The sequence below is a fragment of the Hyla sarda genome, chromosome 6 (genome assembly GCF_029499605.1).
Source record: "Hyla sarda isolate aHylSar1 chromosome 6, aHylSar1.hap1, whole genome shotgun sequence".
In the NCBI taxonomy this organism is placed as follows: domain Eukaryota; kingdom Metazoa; phylum Chordata; class Amphibia; order Anura; family Hylidae; genus Hyla; species Hyla sarda.
The window spans coordinates 105,626,420-105,649,800 of record NC_079194.1 but is presented as its reverse complement, the minus strand read 5'-3'; the positions used below and the strand labels follow the sequence as shown (position 1 = coordinate 105,649,800).

At 41.2% G+C, this 23,381-nt stretch overlaps 1 protein-coding gene across 2 annotated transcripts in view; it reads left to right on the top strand.

Moving 5' to 3' along the window:
• The window catches only part of TAFA4 (TAFA chemokine like family member 4), a 300,070-nt gene that overhangs the window by 86,858 nt on the left and 189,831 nt on the right, over window positions 1-23,381 (top strand). For both annotated transcript variants that reach the window (XM_056524573.1, XM_056524574.1), the window contains exons 2-3: window positions 14,565-14,701; window positions 17,761-17,876. In XM_056524573.1, the coding sequence (XP_056380548.1) occupies window positions 14,589-14,701; window positions 17,761-17,876 (229 nt within the window). In that variant the 5' untranslated portion in view covers window positions 14,565-14,588. The remainder of the gene's footprint in view (window positions 1-14,564; window positions 14,702-17,760; window positions 17,877-23,381) is intronic.

Below are 23,381 nucleotides of genomic sequence, written 5' to 3'. Positions count from 1 at the left end.
AGATGTGACATGTATGACCTTTTCATTTCTATGATACTGACAGGACTGTAAGAAGGTTACAATTTAATTTAGTAATACATGTGATTTCATTTGCTGCATGGACGTCACTGAGTAAGCAACATGTGTGACGTGTCCTGTATTTTATATAGTAGAATAAATGGAAAACAACAGAGATGAAGATACCGCAGCACATTACACATCACTGTGTTTTCTGAAGGTAAGGTTAAGTTTCCACTTGTTTGTTTTTTCTGGCAGTTTTTGGATATCTGCCACTGCAGTTTTTGAGCCAAAGTCAGAAGTGGATCCATAAGGGAGGAGAAGTGTAAGTCCTTCCTTTATATGTCCTATTCCTTTTGAATACATTTCTGGCTTTGGCTCAAAAACTGCAGTGGCAGATATCCAAAAACTGCCAGAAAAAAAACCAAGTGGAAACTTAGCCTAAGAAGTGCTCCTATCTACTGACAGCAAGTACGATGTAGAGGAACTACTACACAAAATACCATACCAAGGAATTGGGCAGCTGGGAAGTCTAGCCATATCACTCTTTACAAAAAACTCTATTGCAATCTTCATTGTTTAGTTCAGAGCTGTAGAGCCCACCATTTCAGACATTTGTTCAGCCCACATCATACCAACATATTGTGCCAGAACAATAGTGCTGTATATGGCCTACATCATAGTAATGCATAGTTCCAAGATAATAGTTCTGTGTACATCCCACATCATACCAACGTATAGTGCCAAGATAATAGTACTGTATACAGCCCACATCATACCAACATATACTGCCAAGATAATAGTACAGTATACAGCCACATTACACCAACATGTAGTGCCAAGATAATAGTGCTGTGTACATCCTGCATCATACCAACATGTGGTGACAAGATAATAGTGCTGTATACAGCCACACCAGAAGAAAAATAAAGTGCCAAGATAATAGTGTTGTATACAGCCACATTATACCAAAAGCTAGTGTCAAGATAATAGCACAGAGCCCACATCATACCAACATGTAGTGACCAGATAATAGTGCTGTATACAGCCCACTTAAAACCAACATGTAGTGCTAAGATAATACAGCTGTATAAAACCTACATCATACCAACATTGAATGCCAAGATAATACTGCAGTATACAGTCTACATCATACCAACTTGTAGTGTCGAGATAATAGTGATGTAAACAGCCCCCATCATACAAATATATAGTGCCAAGATAATACTGCTTTACACAGCCCACATGATACCAACATGTAGTGCTAAGATAATACCACTGTATACAGCCCACATCATACCAACATTTAGTGTCAGGATAAAAGTTCTGTATACAAACCACATCATACCGACAAGATAATAGTATAGGGGACATGTGTGTGTGTACCATTTTTATACAGCTCTAGGAAAAGGCATACATTTTAATGAAGAAGTCTAAAAAAATTGATCATCGCTTCCAAGTTATTTTTGCATCATCTTGCAACAGCTGGAGGCACACAATGGGTCAGGTCACTGGCGGATCTGCAGTGTAAAATACGCTGAAGATCCGTTATGTGTGACCCTACCCTAAAGGGGTATTCAGGAATAAAAAAAACAGGCCTTTTTTCTTTCAAAGACAGCGCCTTCCTTGTCTCCACTTGGGTGTGGTATTACAACTTGACTCCATTCACTTCAATGAAACTGAGCTGCAGAACCACACCCAAACTGGAGACAGACAGGAGGAGTGTCAGGAATGGACAGGGAAGGAGTGCACACTATTCTCACCCATTCCCCCTGTTCCTGCCTACTTGCGTACCTGTCCTAAATAACAGGTCCACAACCACGAAGACAGTCCCTTCCTATAAACGTGAGGGGCGTATTTGTCAAAATAATAAACTACAATGACACAGACTTATGTCCGGGGACAGTAGGATAACAGACAGACTAACAAAGAAAGACTAAACACTCACACAATAAGTCCAATGTCAACTAACCGCGTCTGAAGCCAGGAGATGTCACAGTACAAAATCACTAATACCAGAGAGAATAGTCAGAGAGAGGAGCCGAAGGTTCAAAATGCCAGATATAACAAATACAGACGACAGCTAGCTAGAGTACAAACTAAGCTCAATAGCAAGCACTGACTGGGAGTAGACTTCCAGATTATATGGAGCCAGAACAGATGCTCCAATCAAGGTCAGTTGACCAGTCAGACAGCCGGGCGTAACCCAGCAACATAAAACAACAAAGAACCTGGCAGAACCTTTTAAACCTATAGGTTCTGACAGTACCCCCCCCCCTTTTAGGAGGGGCCACCGGACCCTTCACAACCTGAGAGTAAAGAGGTCTTGACTTGGATACAGATGGACCATCAATGTCCTCATCAGTAACCTCATCCTCCAAATCATACCACTCATTGGTGTCCTCACTGTCATCCTCCAGGTCCTCATTACTACCCCCTGACTGCAAATCAACTGGAGCGCTCTTCAGACTCTTATTGCCAATGATGTCACAAGATGCCGATTTAACCAGAGGCTGATGCAAAACAGGCTTCATAATACTCTTAGAAGTAAAATCAGATTGTACATTAGTAGGAACAATGCCGCCCAAAAGAACTCTGCCAAGCTTAGCTCTCTGGGAGGCATGACATACCTGTGCACCCAAGTGGCCACCACGATTGCTACTTGGACGCTGATACTTGACACAGGAGGCGATGAAATAAGTGTCCTCTCCACAGTAGAAACACAGGCCATAGAGTTGACGAAACCTCTTGCATTCTTCTGGGGTATGAATGGACCCTATCTGCATAGGTTCATCCTCAGGGATAGATTTGGAAACAGGAGAGGAATCAAGCAGGACAGGAGAAACAGAGGATGAAGAACACCCCCGTTTCTCACAAATGTCTCTCCAAAGGTACAGCTAGAGTCAGGCTTGGTCAAGGGTGTCAGGAGAGGGATATGTAACAAGCACGTCCTTTAAGGTGTCAGATAACCCTAGTCTGAACTGACAAATCAAGGCTGGAGCAGCCACACGCCACTTTCTAAAATCTGCACAGTATTCCTCTACTGGTCTGTGACCTTGCTTTAATGTGCGCAATTGACTCTCAGCGTATGCAGCGCGGTCCGGTTCAGCGTTCAAAAGACCCAATCCTGCAAATAAGGCTACCACTGAGGACAACTCTGGAGCATCAGGACCAAGGGAAAATACCCATTCCTGGGGACCCCCTTGCAAAAGAGACGTAATGATACCCACTCTTTAGGCGTCAGTACCAGATGTGTAAGGCCTTAATCAGAAGTACAATTTGAAGCTCTCACAAAAGGTTTTAAACATTTTGTGGTTACCAGAAAATCAGTCAGGGAAACTAACTTGTGGCTCCATAGGAGCGGAAGCAGAAACAGATGACACCTGAGTTCGGCCAGACTCCAGCTCCTGAATTCTGGCTAGTAAGCACTGAACTAAGTGCTCCTGATCTTGCCCTGCATTTGATCCACCAAAGCAGACATTGCTTCCATAATGCAGGAACAGAGCAATTGCAGGTATATGGGCTTGCTATAATGTCAGGAATAGAAAGGGAAGGAGTGCACATTATTTTCGCCCATTCCCCCTGTCCCTGCCTTCTTGCGAACCTGTTCTAAATAACAAGTCCACAACCACGAAGACAGTCCCTTCCTATAAACGTGAGGGGCGTATTTGTCAAAATAATAAACTACAATGACACAGACTTAGGTCCAGGGACAGTAGGATAACAGACAGACTAACAAAGAAAGACTAAACACTCACACAATAAGTCCAATGTCAACTAACCGCGTCTGAAGCCAGGAGATGTCACAGTACAAAATCACTAATACCAGAGAGAATAGTCAGAGAAAGGAACCAAAGGTTAAAAAAGCCAGATATAACAAATACAAAAGACAGCTAGCTAGAGTACAAACTGAGCTCTATAGCAAGCACTGACTGGGAGTAGACTGCCCACTCATATGGAGACAGAACAGGTGCTCCAATCAAGGTCAGCTGACCAGTCAGCCAGCCGGGTGCAACCCAGCAACAAAAAATAACAAAGAACCTGTCAGAACCTTTTAACCCTATAGGTTCTGACAAAGAGGTCTTTGAAAAAATCCTGGAATACCCCTTTAATCTTTCTAATATAAAATTTTGTTTCCTTTTTATAGAAATCATGGCTTATAAAAAAAAAACACACACAAAAAAAAAAACACCACTAGGGGTCCCCATAGCATCCAGAACATAATCCTGTAAGGCTGCAGCATCATATTTATCTCAGCTGAAGCACAGGCATGTACAAAGTGGGGGAAGTGAGGGCAGGACTAGTACTCCTCTGTGCTCACTCCGGTCCTATCAGACTCCTGTCAGAAAACAGAGAGGAGGGGTTTAAGGAGCAGCCTGCAGGGATTACATGAAGAGACTCAGAGAGGAAGATGAGTCATGCTGAGTGAGGGCAAGAAACAGACATGCCTCCTCCAGAGCAAAGGATGAAAACCAACTCTCTATTTGTGAGAGAAATATATGTGATATGGATTATGTCCTCTCTAAATTATGCTGGAATAAGATATGCCTGATGTACAAGCCTCTTAATAAATTTAGTACATCTCTTTCATCCTCTGTGCGCTAAACTTTGAGCTCTGAGCTTAAGTAGATTTCTAGGAAAACTTATATCTGTAAATTATGTTAAAACCGGCATGTTGCAGAAGGCCCTGCCCTCTCCTGCTTTGTCCTGCCCACTTTGGTGCAACATTTTTGTATAAAACATGGCTTGCAGGAACACTTCCAATTTTTGTACACCAGAAAAATAGCATGTAGTAGTGATTAATCCCCTTCATCCATGTTTCTCAGCCAACAAACATCCCTGTAGGACAAGAGCTGAAAAACTGAAGACGTCCACCCTATGAGTGACAGCCCAATCATATATGACATAAGTCATAATACCGTATACTATATTACATGAGAGCCCTGTGGGTCCTAATTAGACCTTATCCTATATCCCTGAATAAATCAACCGATATATAGATGTCCTGATACAAATAACATTAAAGAACTCACCCCATACATAAACATGGCGAGCAATTACTTTTCTGGTACAATAGTAAACAAACATTTTCTTAAGTTAATGTCAGGGCTCAATGTCATTATCATTGTTTTCACTAATACAAAAAATGTAAAAGTCGGAGTCCAATTAAAATGTGGTCTAACTAACACTAAACGCTCCAGTTCTGGTAATTGGTCCTTTAGAGATTTCCAGCTAAATGGCCATTAACTTGTTTTTTTGTTTTTTAATGGCATAGGTCGGGCCTGCAAAGACTGCACACAGATAATTATGGAGGCAGCGGATACTGGATCGGATGGACCTGAACTTTTTTTTTCACAAATAATTTATTCTTAAAATGTTCACACAAAGCAGATGTTATAACGATGAATGGTAGACATGTTCATCAAACAGTAAAAATAATCCAGAGTATTCATATATTGTGGGTGAGGTGCAGCACGCAATCACATCCTGGAAACCGTTCTTAAATAATTTTAAAACATTTTTGGGCTAGTGTGGAAAATAAAAAAATCTGGTGTAATCACCTATGTAATTCTAGCTATGTTCAACTGCACGACTTTTTTACTTCTTGTCACCTTTGTTTACTTTCCTGCTGTAGAAGTCGTAGAACAAAGAGTAGGATTCTGGCCTTAGACATCTTATCCCCTATCCAAGGGATAGGGGATAAGATGTCTGATGGTGGGGGGGCCTGCCGATGGGGCCTGCCGATGGGACCCCCCCGCGATCTCCGTGCAGCACCCGGCATTCTGTGCTCCAGAGATGAAGACATGGCATCATACCACGCCCCTTTCATGTCTATGAGAGTGCACATCTGGCACTGGAGGGGGGTGTTAATCGGTGAAGGTTCAGGGGGAGGGGCAAACAGATATGGCTGCACCAATAGATCTAACTTTTAGGAAGCCTGACAATATATATATATATATATATATATATATCCATGTGGGTATATATGACAGGTAGGTGGTGATGTAGGCTGTAGGGACTGGTCAGAGGGGGGGGGGGGGGTGACATCCCTTAGGGAGACGAGCTATGGAGCTGGAGACAAGAACCAGCCATGCCTCCTGAGACAACAGAGCATGACGTGTTGTCTCAAGAGAGAAGGAGGAGCCAGGTAGCTACTGAGACACTGACACCACACTGACAATGGAGGAAATACACACCTTCCTAGCTAAAGCCATTAATATACATTCACAACTTTTCAAGTATCAAGGGACATTTCAAGTTAAAGCCATTCTGAAGGTGGTACAATTTATGAAAACACTATATTAGTAAGTTATATACCTTGAGGTGATAGTTTTATTCAAATCTAATTTTCTGATACTGGAATACCCCTTTAAATACAGAGGCCCACATTTACTATGTATGATGCACTGGAATTCTGCCTCTACATGCTACCTGGTGCACATCAAACTAATTTCTTAATTTACAAATATATTTATTATGCTCCAAAAACAGCACATAAAAGGTATTTGCAGGATGAATGGGGTGTGGCCTGTGCAGGAAGGGCCACGGTTTCAAAGACCATGCCATGTGCCAAAATAAAATGCCAAAATGTTGGCGCCTAACCTTTGCCTAAAGTAAGCCAACTAATGGTTGATGTAACTTAGGCTAGACAGCACGCCTAACCCCCTGTCACTCCTAGGGACATGTCAAAAGTTTTGATCGGTAGGGGATAAAGTGTTCAGACCCCCACTGATTAGAAGAGCAAGCCCAGAGAAGACCGTGCTCCCACTGTGTGTCACATGATTGAGGCACACTCCATAGACTTACACTGAAAGTTTATCTAGATATTGTGACACAGAGCTTGGAGAGAACACATTGGCCCTGATTTACTAAGAGTGGAGTGTAGTTTTCTTTGTGGGTTTTTTTCCCCAACAGATAATTTTCCACCATATTTACTAATGTTTCCCTATGTTTTGCATTTTTTTTTACACATGCTCTGAGCTATGGGGTTATCCTCTGCACAAATCCTTAGTAAATATGTTGGGATTTTTGGAAAATGTCTGGGACACGCCCCTTTTTTGCAGCCCCGCCCCCTTTCCCGATGGCCACACCACTTTTTCAGGTTTCCTCAGTAAAATAGAGAGTTGATCGGCTTTTTTTAATTCTGGCGCAGACAAAATTTCTGGCGCAATGCATCAGAATCTGGCACACAACCCGACAAACCATGTTGGGTTTACAGGAGTAAATTAGGGCCACTGATCGGAGACGTCTCCAGGATGTTATCTTGATTGATAGAAGTCTTAACAGATTATGGATACTAGATTTAAAGGGACAGAACATTGATCCAGGGATTTATTCTGACGGCCATTTGTGAATTTTTCCCCTAATATGGGACAATTAGCATAAATCTCATTAGGGTTTTTTTTTCCTTCTTCTGGATCAACACAGTAGGGACTCAATAGGGATACGGATTGACCTTGATTTACTCTGGTCTTGTTTCAACCCTATGGACTGTGTAACTATGAACACTCACTCCCCAGCCGATCAAACCTTTTTGACATGTTGCTAGGACATGGTTACCAAAATTAAATCACGCTAGGTGACTAACGCTGTGGCAACTACAAATATCACCACCCAAAAAATGCCACAGAGCAAAAGTGATTAGAAATTACATATAACAACTTTATTAAACATGTAGTAAAAACATACATATAAAAATGCAAGAAAATGCACACGGCAATGCAGATCTTAGAAAGAGAAGAAGGGAGGTATACATATAATAGAATACATAATTAAGAATACGCCCCCTGACGAAGCAAAAGGGCGAAAACGTACGTTTGGGGCTCAGGTGAGGTATTCCCTAGATAGGGTGCACAATATGCCAAATTTATTTCTTCTTATGATTAAGTGAGGTTCTGTTCTCTTATATGTTGTTGCAATAGATTTGCCTTTGCAGTACTATGTTCAGCTATTTGCACATTACTTTCAGAGATTGTATCTATACGTAGTGCCCCGCTTAATTATGTACAGTATTCTATTATATGTATACCTCCTGCATTGCCGTGTGTATTTTCTAGCATTTTTATATGTACTACATGTTTAATAATTTCTAATCACTTTTGCTCTGTGGTATTTTTTGGATGGTGATGTTGCTAGGACATGTCAAAAGTTTTTCCAAGTGACTATGTCCATTTAAGGGAGTTTGTGGTGTGTTCCTTTCATACATTTTCATAGTTTTTTTTCTTTCTGCTTAAAAACAGTGGTAATGAATGTTGCATTTTTGCTGCATTTTTTATCTTACAAATCATGTACTTCAAAAAATGATAGATTGAGTCACATGACCAAAAAAGTTTTTATAAGCCGGCCAAAAAAGTTCCAAATCAAGTAGAGAAGCCTCGGTATCTGTGCTATGGGTTGCTGTGACTGTCAGCCATTTAATAACAAATGGTTTGTGTGTCAACATATTCAAGTGGTTTGGATAGCTGTGTATTATCCATTATTAACTGTGTGGTCTGATCATTCACTAAGTTCATTTACATTCCCCCTTTTCCTGAGCAGCGATCACAACAGCAAAGCCCTTAAACCCACTTATCATGGCTATTATGAAGCCATTTAATTGCAAAGAGCCTCCGGATCGCAAGGTCAAAGTAAATGCAAATTATTATTAACCACATCTGACTGCGGAATGCAATTGTGTACTTGCTCTTGGCTGGAGTTCACATGGGTGAGCTTATCAGCCTCTGAGAAATACAGGAGCCATAAGACATTGAGGAGCCAGATAGAAAGTCACTATTCTTTAACCTGTTAAGGACCCAGGGCGTACGGGTACATCCTGACACCCTGGTACTTAAGGAGCCAGGACGTACCTGTACGCCCGTGGGAATTTCGGTCCCCGCTGCGGGCTGGGCGGGGAGGGGATCGGACCAGGGTGACTGCTGATATCGATCAGCAGGCACCCCGCGCAAATTCCCTGGGGGGTCATCATGTCGACGATCGCCGCAAATCACCGGTGAATTCAAACCAGCGATTTGTGGCTATTCCGGGTCATATGGACCCAGTGACCTGGAAAATAAGGGGGGTCGGGGGTTGTCCAAGACACCCACGATCCCCCTGAAAGGATAGGAGTGAGGTGGCAGGGGTGCCACTCCTCCTATCCCTGCTATTGGTCATCTAGAAGCGATGACCATTAGCAGATTGGGGGCGGGGGTTAACTTTCGGTTTCCCCGTTCTGCCTACCCACAATAGGCTGGACAGAACGGGGAAACTGACAGAGGACCGGCGCCGAAGTCCACTTACCCATCAGCAGTGGCGGAGGCAACAATCAGCTGCCGTGATCGGCAGGTGGCGATGTCTTGCGGCTGGCTCCCTGGATCCTATGGAAGCCAGGGAGTTGCCTAGCAACATCTGGAAGGCTACAGTTTGGAGACAACTATACAGTGGTCTCTAAACTGTAGCCCTCCAGGTGTTGCAAAACTACAACTCCCAGCATGCCCAGACAGCTGTTTGGGCATTCTGGGATTTGTAGTTTTGCAAAAGCTGGAGGGTCTCAGTTTGGAGATCACTGTGCAGTGATCTCTAAACTGTGTCCCTCTAGATCTTGCAAAACTACAACTCCTAGCATGTCCACACAGCATCTTTTTGTCTGTGTATGCTGGGATTTGTAGTTTTGCAACATCTGGAGGGCCACAGTTTGGAGATCACTGTGCAGCTGTCTTGGCATGCTGAGAGTTGTAGTCGCGTACCTCCAGCTGTTGCATAACTACATCTCCCAGCATGCCCTTCGGCGATCAGTACATGCTGGGAGTGGTAGTTTTGCAACAGCTGGAGGCACACTGGTTGGAAAATACTGAGTTAAGTAACAGAACCTAACTGAAGGTTTTCCAACCAGTGTGCCTCCAGCTGTTGCAAAATTACAACTTCCAACATGCACGGTCTGTCAGTACATGCTGGGAGTTGTAGTTTTGAAACAGGGTAAATTCACACTGGCGGGTTTACAGTAAGTTTCCTGCTTGAAGTTTGAGCTGCGGCAAATTTTTCGCCGCAGCGCAAACTCCTAGCGGGAAACTCACTGTTAACCTCCGCCAGTGCAAATGTACCCTAAAAACACTACGCTACACTAACACATAATAAAGGGTAAAACACTACATATACACCCCCTTACACTGTCCCCCTCAATAAAAATTTAAAACGTACAGCAGTGTACGTACAGCAGTGTTTCCAAGACGGAACCTCCAGCTGTTGCAAAACAACAACTCCCAGCATTTCCGGACAGCCACTGACTGTCCAGGCATGCTGGTAGTTTAGCAACAGCTGGAGGCACCCTGTTTGGGAATCACTGGCGTAGAATACCCCTATGTCCACCCCTATGCAATCCCTAATGTAGTCCTCAAATGCGCATGGCGCTTTCTCACTTCGAAGCCCTGTCGTATTTCAAGGAAACAGTTTAGGGCCACATATGGGGTATTTCTGTACTCGGGAAAAATTGCACTACAAATTTCAGGGGCTTTTTCTCCTTTTACCCCTTATGAAAAGGAAAAGTTGGGGGCTACACCAGCTTGTTAGTGTAAAAAAATTAAAAAATTTACACTAACATGCTGGTGTTGCCCCATACTTTTTATTTTCACAAGCGGTAAAAGGAAAAAACAAAAACAAAATTTGTAACAAAATTTCTCCTGAGTATGGAAATACTCCATATGTGGGCGTAAAATGCTCTGCGGGCGCACAACAAGGCTCAGTAGTGAGAGTGCACTATGTACATTTGAGGCCTAAATTGGTGATTTGCACAGGGTGGCTGATTTTACAGCAGTTCTGACACAAAAAAAGAAATACCCACATGTGACCCCATTTTGGAAACTACACCCCTCACGGAACTTAACAAGGGGTATAGTGAGCCTGAACACCCCACAGGTGTTTAATGAAAATTCTTCAAAGTTGGATGGAAAAATGAAAAAACATTTGTAACCCCATTTCTTATGAGTAAGAACATACCCCATATGTGGATGTAAAGTGCTGTCCTGGTGCACTACAATGCTCAGAAGAGAAGGAGCGCCATTGTGCTTTTGAAGAGAAAATTTGTCCAGAATTGAAGGCCACGTGTGTTTACAAAGCCCCCATAGTGCCAGAACAATGGACTCCCCCCACATGTGACCCCGTATGGAAATTACACCCCTCATGTAATGTAATAAGGGGTACAGTGAGCATTTACACCTCAGAGGTGTCTGACAGATTTTTGGAAATGTGGTCTGTGAAAATGTAATTTTTGTTTTGCACAGCCCACTGTTACAAAGATCTGTCAAACGCTAGTAAGGTGTAAATACTCACTGCACCCCTTATTAAATTCTGGGAGGGATGTAGTTTCCAAAATGGGGTCACATGTGAGGGGGTCCACTGTTCTGGCAGCACAGGGGACTTTGTAAATGCACAAGGCCCCCGACTTTTGGGAAAAAAAATTATTTCCAAAAGCTCAATGGTGCTCCTCCTCTTCTGAGCATTGTAGTGCACCAGCAGAGCACTTGATGTCCACACATGGGGTATTTCCATACTCAGAAGAAATGGGGTTACAAATTTTGTGGGTCATTTTCTCTTATTACCCCCTTGTAAAAATGTAAAATTTGGGAGAAAACTAGCATTTTTGTGAAAAAAACACATGGCACTTTAATTTACACATCCAACTTTAACGAAAAGTCATTAAACACCTGTGGGGTGCTAAGGCTTACTATTCCCCTTGTTACGTTCCTTGAGGGGTGTAGTTTCCAAAATAATATGCCATGTGTTTTTTTTTCCTGCTGTTCTGGCACCATAGGGGCTTCTTAAATGTGACATGCCCCCCAAAAACCATTTCAGAAAAACTCACTCTCCAAAATCCCACTGTCGCTCCTTCCCTTCTGAGCCCCCTAGTGCACCTGCTGAACACTTACTCGAGAGAAAATGGGTTACACATTTTAGGAAGATTTCTCTCCTTTTACCCCTTGTAAAAATGCAAAAATTGGGTCTACAAGAACAATGCCAGTGTAAAAAATGAAGATTTTGAATTTTCTGCTTCAATTTGCTGCTATTCCTGTGAAACACCTAAAGGGTTAACAAACCTTTTGAGTGCCACTTTGAATACTTTGAGGGGTGCAATTTTTATAATGGGGTCATTTATGGGGTATTTCTAATATGAAGGCCCTTCAAATCCACTTCAAAACTGAACTGGTCCCTGAAAAATTTTGATTTTGAAAATTTTGTGAAAAATCGCAAAATTGCTGCTGTACTTTGAAGCCACCTGATGTCTTCCAAAAGTAAAAACATTTGAAGATGAAAACATAAGTAGACATATTGTATATGTGAACCAATATATAATTTATTTGGAATATTCATTTTCCTTATAAGCAGAGAGCCTCAAAGTTAAAAAAAAAAAAAAAGCAAAATGCTAAATTTTTTCATAAAATTTTGGAATTTTTCACCAAGAAATGATGCAAGTATTGACAAAATTTACCACTAACATAAAGTAGAATATGTCACAAAAAAACTATCTCAGAATCAGAATGAAAGGTAAAAGCATCCCAGATTTATTAATGCTTAAAGTGACAGTGGTCAGATGTGCAAAAAAATGGCCAGGTCCTACACTGAAAATTGGCTGGGTCTTTAAGAGGTTAAAGAAACCATAATGTTAAAGAGGTACTCTGCCCCTAGACATCTTATCCCCTATCCAAAGGATAGGGGATAAGATCTCTGATCGCGGGGGTCCCGCCACTGGGGATCTCGGCTGCAGCACCCCAGACATCTAGTGCATGGAGCGAACTTCGCTCCGTGCTGGATTACTGGTGATGCAGGCCGGAGGCTCATGACATCACAGCCCCCTCCCATAGACTTACATTGAGGGGGTGGTGCCGTGACGTCACGAGCCTCCAGCGCTGCACCCGACGCTCTAAACGAACAGCGGGTGCGGCAGGGACGGGACCCCCGTGATCAGACATCTTATCCCCTATCCTTTGTATAGGGGATAAAATGTCTAGGGGTTGAGTACCCCTTTATAGAAACTCTAAATATAAAGCCTGTAATGAAGACATCTGATGTATGGTTGAATGCAATTTCTTGCACTTTGTTGTTTTGTTTTATTAATCGTTTGAGCTTGTAGAGGGGTAGCTATAAAGCTAGGGAGCATTCACACTGCGTTATTTCTGTCCGTTTAATGTATACATTAATGAGTACTTGAAATGGATGCATAATCTTCTTTACTATTGACTTACATGAGAACAGACCATAAGGTATCCTTTTTTTTTGGCGTACACAGTAGTGTAGTTGACCACGTTTTTGCCAAATTAAATGGACTTTAAAGGGTTTATATAGGAAAAAACTTTTTCTTTCATAGATCAACTCGGTCCAGAAAGTTAAACAGATTTGTAAATTACTATTAGAAAGAATGAATGAAGTCGCACTCACCCGAATATATCTTCAGCATCCGGGAGTCTTTTATTCCAACACTTGTAGTAGTAGAAAAAGGAAAATTACAATTCCATGGTGAGGAGCGAGAGCCGGCAAGCTCTCAGACATAGAGCACACCAATGATAGGCAATCATTAGTGTGCCCCGTGTCTGAGAGCTTGCCGGCTCTCGCTCCCCACCATGGAATTGTAATTTTCCTTTTTCTTCTGCTACAAGTGTTAGAATAAAATACTCCCTGATGCTGAAGATATATTCGGGTAAGTGCGACTTCATTCATTCTTTTTTACTAGTTATTTCTGATGCTATTTTCAGAAGTCTGGAACCCAAGAATACAGCCACATGCAGTATGCACCGGTGTAACCAAAGCCTATATTGGGATAGCGTCTATTAGAGCAGTGCTTGATCTACATTTATCTTTTTTTTTTTATTTATAGAGATTTGTAAATTACTTCTATTAAAAAATATTAATGCTTTCAGTACTTATGAGCTGCTGAAGTTGAGTTGTTTATCTAAGTGCTCTCTGAGGACACCTGTCTCGGAAACTGTCCAGAGTAGAAGCAAATCCCCATAGCAAACCTCTTCTACTCTACTCTACTGTGTAGTTCCCGAGACAAGCAGAGATGTCAGCAGAGAGCACTGTTGCCAGACAGAAAAGAACAACTCAACTTCAGCAGCTGATAATTATTGGAAGGATTAGGATTTTTTAATAGAATGGATTTACAAATCTGTTTAACTTTCTGGAGCCAGTTGATTTAAAAAAAAAAGTTTTTTCCTGGAATACCCCTGTAATGCAAATTGTAAAACGCAGACAAAAATGCAGCACCAACTTACCTTTTCCAATGGGATATTATGGCAAAGTTGAAGTCTGGACAAATTCCTGCCTTCACAATCACTACTGGCATGATTTTACCACTATGCAATTCTTCTTTTTCCCTGTGGGGGCACTGCAGGGAAACTTGCAGCCAGATTACAACTGATTGAGGGTCTTAAATAAAAGCTTTCGGAATAATATATAGGACAAGGCTCTTGTGTACAGCAAGAAGTTGATCTACTGGTTTTAAACAAATCTAGAGAATAATTCTAAACAATTAAGGAACAGAACGCTTAGCAAACATCCCAATTTAATCCTCTAATTGCCGTCTGTTCTGTTTTCTTCTTCAGGACTCTTATGGGGGAAGACATTTTATGAAATGCAGAACTTGTTACCTGTGGTTGCAAATGGGATTTTGGAGCAAGTTTGAAGCAGATATAGAAATAATTGTGTTTGACTGGAATAAAATTCTTGCAAAGCCCCTAAGGTAAGATAATTCTGCCGCTGCAGATATGTTAAGGGAGGAGGTGGCCACGGTGGATACTCCTGAGCGACAGGGGGAGGGCCGCAATCTGATGTGATTTTAAGAAATTTCTTTCTCTTCATTGTAGGATAACATTTTATATTACTGTGCTGCTGAGTGTAAACCCAGTAGAGCGGTAAAATGTTTCCATAAAAATTGTTGGCAATCAAATGCATGAACATGACCCTCATTTTTTTTTGGCTGTTCCAATTTGATGAAAATTCCAATTTGATCTAAATGTATAACATGCTATATTAAAAGTTATGCAGCTTCAAAAATGCATTGCGCTTTAGTTCCTCAGTGATTTAAAGATCTTCACTTACTATCTTTGAATACATACATTTACTAAAAACCCATTTGGATCAGTCTACTGGTCCCTCTGTGCAAGTAGGACTTGGCCAAGTTGGTATCCAAGATACTGGATGAGCAACCAGTATTTCTGTGCACTGACAGCAAGCAGAGATCCTGAAAATGTAAGGCGTAAAGCTTCATTCACTTCAGTGGATCCAAGTCGCAATACCACACACAACCTAAGCACAGGTGTGTTGCTGTTTTTGAAAGAAATCTGCTATGTCTTTTTTATTCTGGATAACCCCTTTAATTTATCTGGGCCCCATATATCCTACAGAGGTGCACACTGATTGTTCCCATGGGAGCTCACAGTCTTAGGCTGGGTTCACATTTGTGTTGAGGGCTCCATTGCCCTATTTTGTCCAGTAAAATGCTGGACTCCATATTAGAAAATTAATAGACCCCAGTAGTCAATGAGGTTTGTCAGGTGCTATTTGTGTCCAGGGTTTAATGAACTTGCCAGCACCATTTTTTTTGACTACGATGAATAAGAACAACAGAAAACACATTGCAGTTGTGAACCAAGCCTTAAATCTATTTTATCTCAGATACAGTGCATTTTAAGAGTTACATGCACAATTAGGTTTTTGGGTATTTCCAGCCTCTAGAATAGTGTTGAGCGGCATAGGCCATATTCGAATTCGCGAATATTCGCGAATATATGGACGAATATTCGTCATATATTCGCGAATATTCGCATATTCGTTATATTCTCGTTTTATTTTCGCGTAGGCGAAAATACGCGCATGCGAAAATTAGCATATGTGGAAATTCGCATATGCGAAAATGTAGCATATGCTAATTTTCGCATATGCGAATTTTCGCGCGCCAGTCTCACACAGTAGTATTAGAGCCTTCTTTACACCACACAAGCTGGAAGCGGAGAGGGATGATCACTGTGATGTGTACTGTGAAAAAAAAACAAAAAAAAAAAACGAATATTCGTAATTACGAATATATAGCGCTATATTCGCGAAATTCGCGAATTCGCGAATATGCGATATTCGCGAATAATATTCGAATTGCGAATACTCGCGAGCAACACTACTCTAGAACTAGCTGTTTCTCATGAGAAAAAATTTGCATTTTTTTTCTGCCATTTGGTCATATTTTTAGCCATTTTTGCATTTTTTTGCTGAAAAAAAACCTACGCGAGTCAGCATGATCCTAAAAGAAACCACAATAACCTGGCCCAAACTTGGTGAGGACATACAAACTTTATTAATAAAGTTGGAATCAAACCCAGGACCTAATACCACAGAGAAAAAGAACACATTGACCTAGAGTGATTCCTTTAATATGAACTCTTCTGTATATGAATTTCTTGGTGTACATATTTATCTCTCCATGTGTGTGTTATATATATATATATATATATATATATATATATATATATATATGTGCAACATAGATATCTGTGCATGTATACGTGTGTGTATACATAAATAATTGTGCCACTATGTTTATGTCTGGGTAAATGTATGTGAATATGTTGTGGGAGATTAGCTCTGTAGAACCAGTTAAACAGCAGCAAACTAGGAGTTAGAGAAAGGGCACAGATGTAACAGTACTTCTTCTCTCTTTACTTTTTCAGTAACAAAACAAATATAGCTTCACACTCATAAACACAAAAATAAATCCTGCTTGCCCAGCACTAGCTATACAGATCTCATCCTGTCTATACAGATGGCTTTATACCAGCCACCCAACACAACTGTCAACAAATGTGTTACTCACACAGGTTGCAATGTCCCACTTTGAGGCTGCAAACCTCTGGATTCAAACTTTCATGAGTGGTGTTGGTTCCTTACAGCCTCACTCGCAGACAGACTCTCACCTATTTTTAAAGCCCAGGGACGAGCACTCTTCAGCACCAGTGCTGATCTGGGCTAGTCTGAAAATCTGGAATGGCCAGAAAGGGTATAATAGGCCCCAATACAAAACCCGCCTTTCATCCCATAATCCAGGCCCAATAATAGGACTTAAATAATAGGAATCTATCTTTTTCCCAGGAATTTACCTATTTCTGGATTTCCCATATTTCACACAGAGAGCTTTTCTTGGATGGGATATGCACTTCTAAAATCTGGTGTCCACATACGAGTGATACCCCTAGGGGGGATGTATTTCAAATAATTATATCTATAATTTTTTTCTCTCATATGCATGAGTGTAGGGTGCCAATTTTTGCATGGTGCACATTTTATTAATGGTTACACCTTTGCTTCAATTTATAGGCAACAGTATATATATATATATATATATATATATATATATATATATATAGTAAACGAAATAGGCGACAGCATTCTCATAAGATGCAAATAAGCGGTCTTTATTCACATAGGCGTGGTGGCGACGTTTCGGCTAGCTCACCTAGCTCGATAATGGCTAGGTGAGCTAGCCGAATCGTCGCCACCACGCCTATGTGAATAAAGACCGCTTATTTGCATCTTATGAGAGTGCTGTCGCCTATTTCGTTTACTGTCTATGGAGATCTGTGACCTGGATCTGTCGTGACTATGTGCACCTCATCATCTTTGTAAGGAATTACAGGAGTGCTGTTCTCTTTGGATTTTTTCTATATATATATATATATGTGTGTGTTTGCCCTTATTCCTTCTGCAGTGCTTATTGACTGTAACATAACCTTGTTTCTGTCTTCCCTTTAGGATGAGATTCAATGCCAATTCAATGCTTCTGACTCACTGGCTCATCTTGGCCTATGTCTTAATGGTTTGCTGTAAAATGTTGTCAGCCTCAAGCCTTAATTCCCGAGGGCAAACAGGTACGAAGCGTTTATCTCATTACCCACTTCTGAGGACATTAGTGACATGACCAGTCTTTAGCCATTGCTAATTCATGGTCTTGTCGGCAGTAATAACCAGCTGCAATTGTAATCCACCCTCCTGATACTAGGGTCCGAATGATAAATTCCTTTAATTTCCTATAAATCCAGGATTTTATTTTGCCTCATGAGGTTCAATGCCTCCTCATTCATTATTTTGTTTTATGGTTTTCATTTCATTTTTTTTAATCCTCCCATAGAGATGTAGAACCCACCTTGTATTTTCCTTGTCAACCTTTACCTGTTTATTTAGTTTTATTCTGAAGCAGCGACTCTACCGCTGTAGTAAAATGGAGCCCGGAGCTGAATTATTTAGTATAATTTTGTACACTGTAATGATCTCAGCTACATACTGTACTAGACTCTGCTCCCAGATGGGAAATGACTTAGCATAATGCATGTGAATCAGTGAGGACGATTGCAGTATTAAATTTAGCCCATTTCATACGCTAGGTTTTCCACAGCACAATGAGATGATGCAATGAAGACTTGACTGCAAAATACTTCAGAAAATAAGCTCCACTTATCATACAATTTACCATATAGTTTTACTACTAATTTGTTTTCACACTAACTTTGTATATTATAACTTGGGATCAAGCTCTGATTTATTATTAACCCCCTCTCCCAACTTGTTACATGCTTGAATGGACTTCTTAGGGTATCTAAGCAGAAACCTGGAGGAGAGTAGGGGTTTGGGGGGATAGCCGAGAACGTGTCTGCTGTAGGCTGGGCCTTGTGGTGAACCACAGCCTTGTCCAGGCTACAGGTGGTGGCAGGGCAGTTCCATGCTCTCTTGGGCCAGTACAGAGGTTAGGGGATCCACACTAGGTGTTAGAGGAGGTTTTCCCACTGGTGATGATATCTTGGCTTATGTCATTTTGGGGTGCCCTTGATGTTAGTGAGGTGCGGATGAAGCCAGGACTCCGGGACTCTAGGAGTTGCATTCCAAATGGGTGACTTTCTTGAACAAATTAACTTTTTCCTGTAGATGGAAGTACAAAAGCTTGAACAGTTCTTAGAGTCTGTGTGGCAGTCAATAGTGGTTGCTGACACAAGAGTTGAGCCATGCAAGGTATGTGAGCCGTGATGAATCTAGTGTTACTCCCTGGTCCTATTGTGCTCTGTAGCATGAGTCTACCAGTTGCATCCTGGTAGGTAGACTTTCTTTCTTTACAAACTCCCTGTATATATTGCCACACACAGTAAAAAGCCAATTTGTACCCATATAGTAGTTAGACCCCCCCCTGTGCCCCATACATTAGTAAGGCCCTCACACTGTCACCACACAGTCATGGCCGTAAATGTTGGCACCCCTGAAATGTTGGCACCCCTGAAAGAAGATGACGTATTTCTCACAGAAAAGTATTGCAGTAACACATGTTTTGCTATACACATGTTTATTACTTTTGTGTGTATAGGAACTAAACCAAAAAAGGGAGGAAAAAAAAGCAAATTGGACATAATGTCACACCAAACTCCAAAAATGGGCTGGACAAAATTATTGGCACCCTTTCAGAATTGTGGAAAAATAAGATTGTTTCAAGCATGTGATGCTCCTTTAAACTCACCTGGGGCAAGTAACAGGTGTGGGCAATATAAAAATCACACCTGGAAGCAGATAAAAATTAGAGAAGTTCTTTTAGTCTTTGCATTGTGTGTCTGTGTGTGCCACACTAAGCATGGACAACAGAAAGAGAAGAAGAGACCTGTCTGAGGACTTGAGAACCAAAATTGTGGAAAAATATCAACAATCTCCAGGTTACAAGTCCATCTCCAGAGATCTTGATTTGCCTTTGTCCACAGTGCGCAACATTATCAAGAAGTTTGCAACTCATGGCACTGTAGCTAATCTCTCTGGGCGTGGACAGAAGAGAAAAATTGATGAAAGGTGTCAACGCAGGATAGTCCGGATGGTGGATAAGCAGCCCCAAACAAGTTCCAAATATATTCAAGCTGTCCTGCAGGCTCAGGGAGCATCAGTGTCAGCGCAAACTATCCGTCGACATTTAAATGAAATGAAACGCTATGACAGGAGATGCAGGAGGACCCCACTGCTGACTCAGAGACATAAAAAAAGCAAGACTACATTTTGCCAAAATGAACTTCAGTAAGCCAAAATCCTTCTGGGAAAGCATCTTGTGGACAAATGAGACCAAGATAGAGCTTTTTAGTAAAGCACATAATTCTACTGTTTACCGAAAACAGAATGAGGCCTACAAAGAAAAGAACACAGTACCTACAGTGAAATATGGTGGAGGTTCAATTATGTTTTGTGGTTGTTTTGCTGTCTCTGGCACTGGGTGCCTTGAATGTGTGCAAGGAATCATAAAATCTGAGGATTACCAAAGGATTTTGGGTCGCACTGTACAGCCCAGTGTCAGAAAGCTGGGTTTGCGTCCGAGATCTTGGGTCTTCCAGCTGGACAATGACCCCAAACATATGTCAAAAAGCACCCAGAAATGGATGGCAACAAAGCGCTGGAGAGTTCTAAAGTGGCAGCAATGAGTCCAGATTTAAATCCCATTGAACCCCTGTGGAGAGATCTTAAAATTGCTATTGGGAAAAGGCGCCCTTCCAATAAGAGAGACCTGGAGCAGTTTGCAAAGGAAGAGTGGTCTAACATTCCGGCTGAGAGGTGTAAGAAGCTTATTGATGGTTATAGGAAGTGACTGATTTCAGTAATTTTTTCCAAAGGGTGTGTAACCAAATATTAAGTTAAGGGTGCCAATAATTTTGTCCAGACAATTTTTGGAGTTTGGTGTGACATTATGTCCAATTTTCTTTTTTTTCCTCCCTTTTTTGGTTTAGTTCCAATACACACAAAGGTGATAAACATGTGTATAGCCAAAAAAAAATTAATAAAAAAAATGTGTTACTGCAATCCTTTTCTGTGAAAAATATTTCATATTCTTGAAACATTTCAGGGTTGCCAACATTTACGGCCATGACTGTATATAATTAGGTTTAAACTACCCTCTATATAGTATTAGGGTCCCATATAGTATTATGTCTCCATACTGCACCCTATATACTAGTTTGGGCCCCCATACTGCCCCACATAGTAGTTAGGATGATTCCTTTGCCATGTAGTAGTTAGGCCCTAAAACTGCCACAATGTACAATTAGGCTCTATCCTGCCCCTTAAAATATTAGGCTCCTCATATAGTATTATGCCCCCCATACTGCCTCCTTATATTAGTTAGGCCCTTATTCCACCCAATATAGTAGTTAGGCCCCCATTCTTCCCCATATAGTAGTTAGGCCCCCATACTGCCCTAAATACTAGTTAAGCCCCCATATAGCAATAGGCCCTCACATTTTTGTAAATACTTTTTATAGCTTTTCATGTGACAACACTGAAGAAATTACATACTCTGCTATAATGTAAAGTAGTGAGTGCACAGCCTGTTTAACAGTGTTTAGTGTTGTGTCCCCTCAAAATGTTCAGATTTGGCCCAAATTGTCCATATTTTGTGTGTCCAGCATTATTTTACAGGAGAGAGAGAGAGAGAGAGAGAGAGGGGGGGGGTGAAAGAGGGGAGAGAGGGGGGAGAGGGAGAGAGGGAGAGAGAGGAAGGGGGAAGAAAGAGGGGGGAGAGAGAGAGAGAGGGAGAGAGAGGGGGGGGGTGAAAGAGGGGAGAGAGAGAGGGGGGAGAGGGAGAGAGGGAGAGAGAGGAAGGGGGAAGAAAGAGGGGGGAGAGAGAGAGAGAGAGAGAGAGAGAGGGGGGGGGGGAGGGAGAGAGGGAGAGGAAGAGAGAGATGTCTTAATCCATACATTTAACAGATGTCCTAATTTAAAAAAGGTCTGTCCCTGAAAGACTCCATGTAATGTAGTCTATGTAATCTTGCACTATTACAAATGTTCACTAGAGGGCTCTGTAAGGCCAAATATAACATTTGAATGTCTCTTTTCATGGCCATAATTCTGTTGTCTCTAATTAGAATCATGAGTCATTTGTAATTTCATGCACAATACTGTGTGTCTTCTCGCCAGGTTCTTTTACTTTCTCCCCCATTCCAGTATTATATGTAATACGTTATTTAAGCGGGTTCATATTGTAAATGTGTTTAATGAATGTGGATGCATTGGGTCATGGAAAGATAGGATGCTGTAAATAAGGAGGGAATCCACCTTGAGAAGGCAGTGTGTATGGAGTGTGTCTTTTACAGACGACGTAAGAAAGTGAGTCAAACCCTGATATACTCACTCTTCTAAAATTGTAATTTAAAATAAATTGTTACTTTATATTTGCAGTTTTGTCACTTACACACAGATGGTAGCACAATGAAACACAATCCTTTTAGAAGAAGAGGCTAATGCTAGTGGACCCAAAGTGATGTCTTCTCTTCTATACATAGATGTTTAATTTGACAATTAAAATGAAACCTGATTTTTCAGTTGGGACTATAGAAAGAAAATCCTGAGCTCTACTACTAAGAAAGAGACCCCTTAGATATTCAAATAAGTCAAGACTGCTGCAGCCCTTCTTAGAGGCTACATTAGGTCATACTTCTGAGATAGCTTCTTTTGACCCTCAATTGGAGGATGCTAATAAATCATCTTTTTTTAAGTATGTTTAGAGTATTGTACAGAGAGGGTTGTATCTACCATAGAGGCAGGTCATACAATTGCTATATAGCGCACAGTAGGAATGGGACCTGCACTAAACTGCTACCTCTATTTGCCACAACTGCCCATCGATAGGCACCATTCAGTCTTGTGGGTTTTGCCCTATGAGGCCGTATAATTTCTCAGAAGTAAAAATAGTAGCTCAAATGCAAAAAGTCCAAACTTGGTTCCAACTTATTTGGTTCACTCAATAGCCCTCCCACTTCTATGAATCTCTCTGACGTACTGTATATTTTGTGGACAAATTTCCCAATATGAAAGGAACCTGTTCTGATGGTAGATTCCCTTTAATAACTGCAAAAATTACCACCTCCTAAACTACTTTTAAGAGTCTGATGCATTTACCAATATATTTTGAAAAAATACATTGAAAAAAAGTAGCACGGAATGTTTCTCTTATTGCAATGGTTTATTTTGTATAGATAACCTGGCTTATTATGTCGGAACACAACTAACAACCAAATTCTGAGCCAGAATGTCACATGTGTTTACTTTAAGTTTCAATAATTAAATGTACATAGTTATATTGTGTTAGTTTATTTTACACAATATTACCTATTTATTTCTGTAAATTTTTAAACATTTGAAAAAAACATTCGTCCTATACTGTCTGTACATGCCGTACAACAGGGTGTTTGTGTCTTAAAGCAGCTGCAATGAATGGAGAGTTAATTGACAGACAAGTGTCTTAACAGTCACGGAAAACAGTCATGGAATTGGTGGAGTGCAGCCTCTTCAGAGAAATCAGCAAGCAACAGGGTCGCCAAGACCCCCATAGAACACAACAGACATGGTGTACTTTCTGCAGCTCA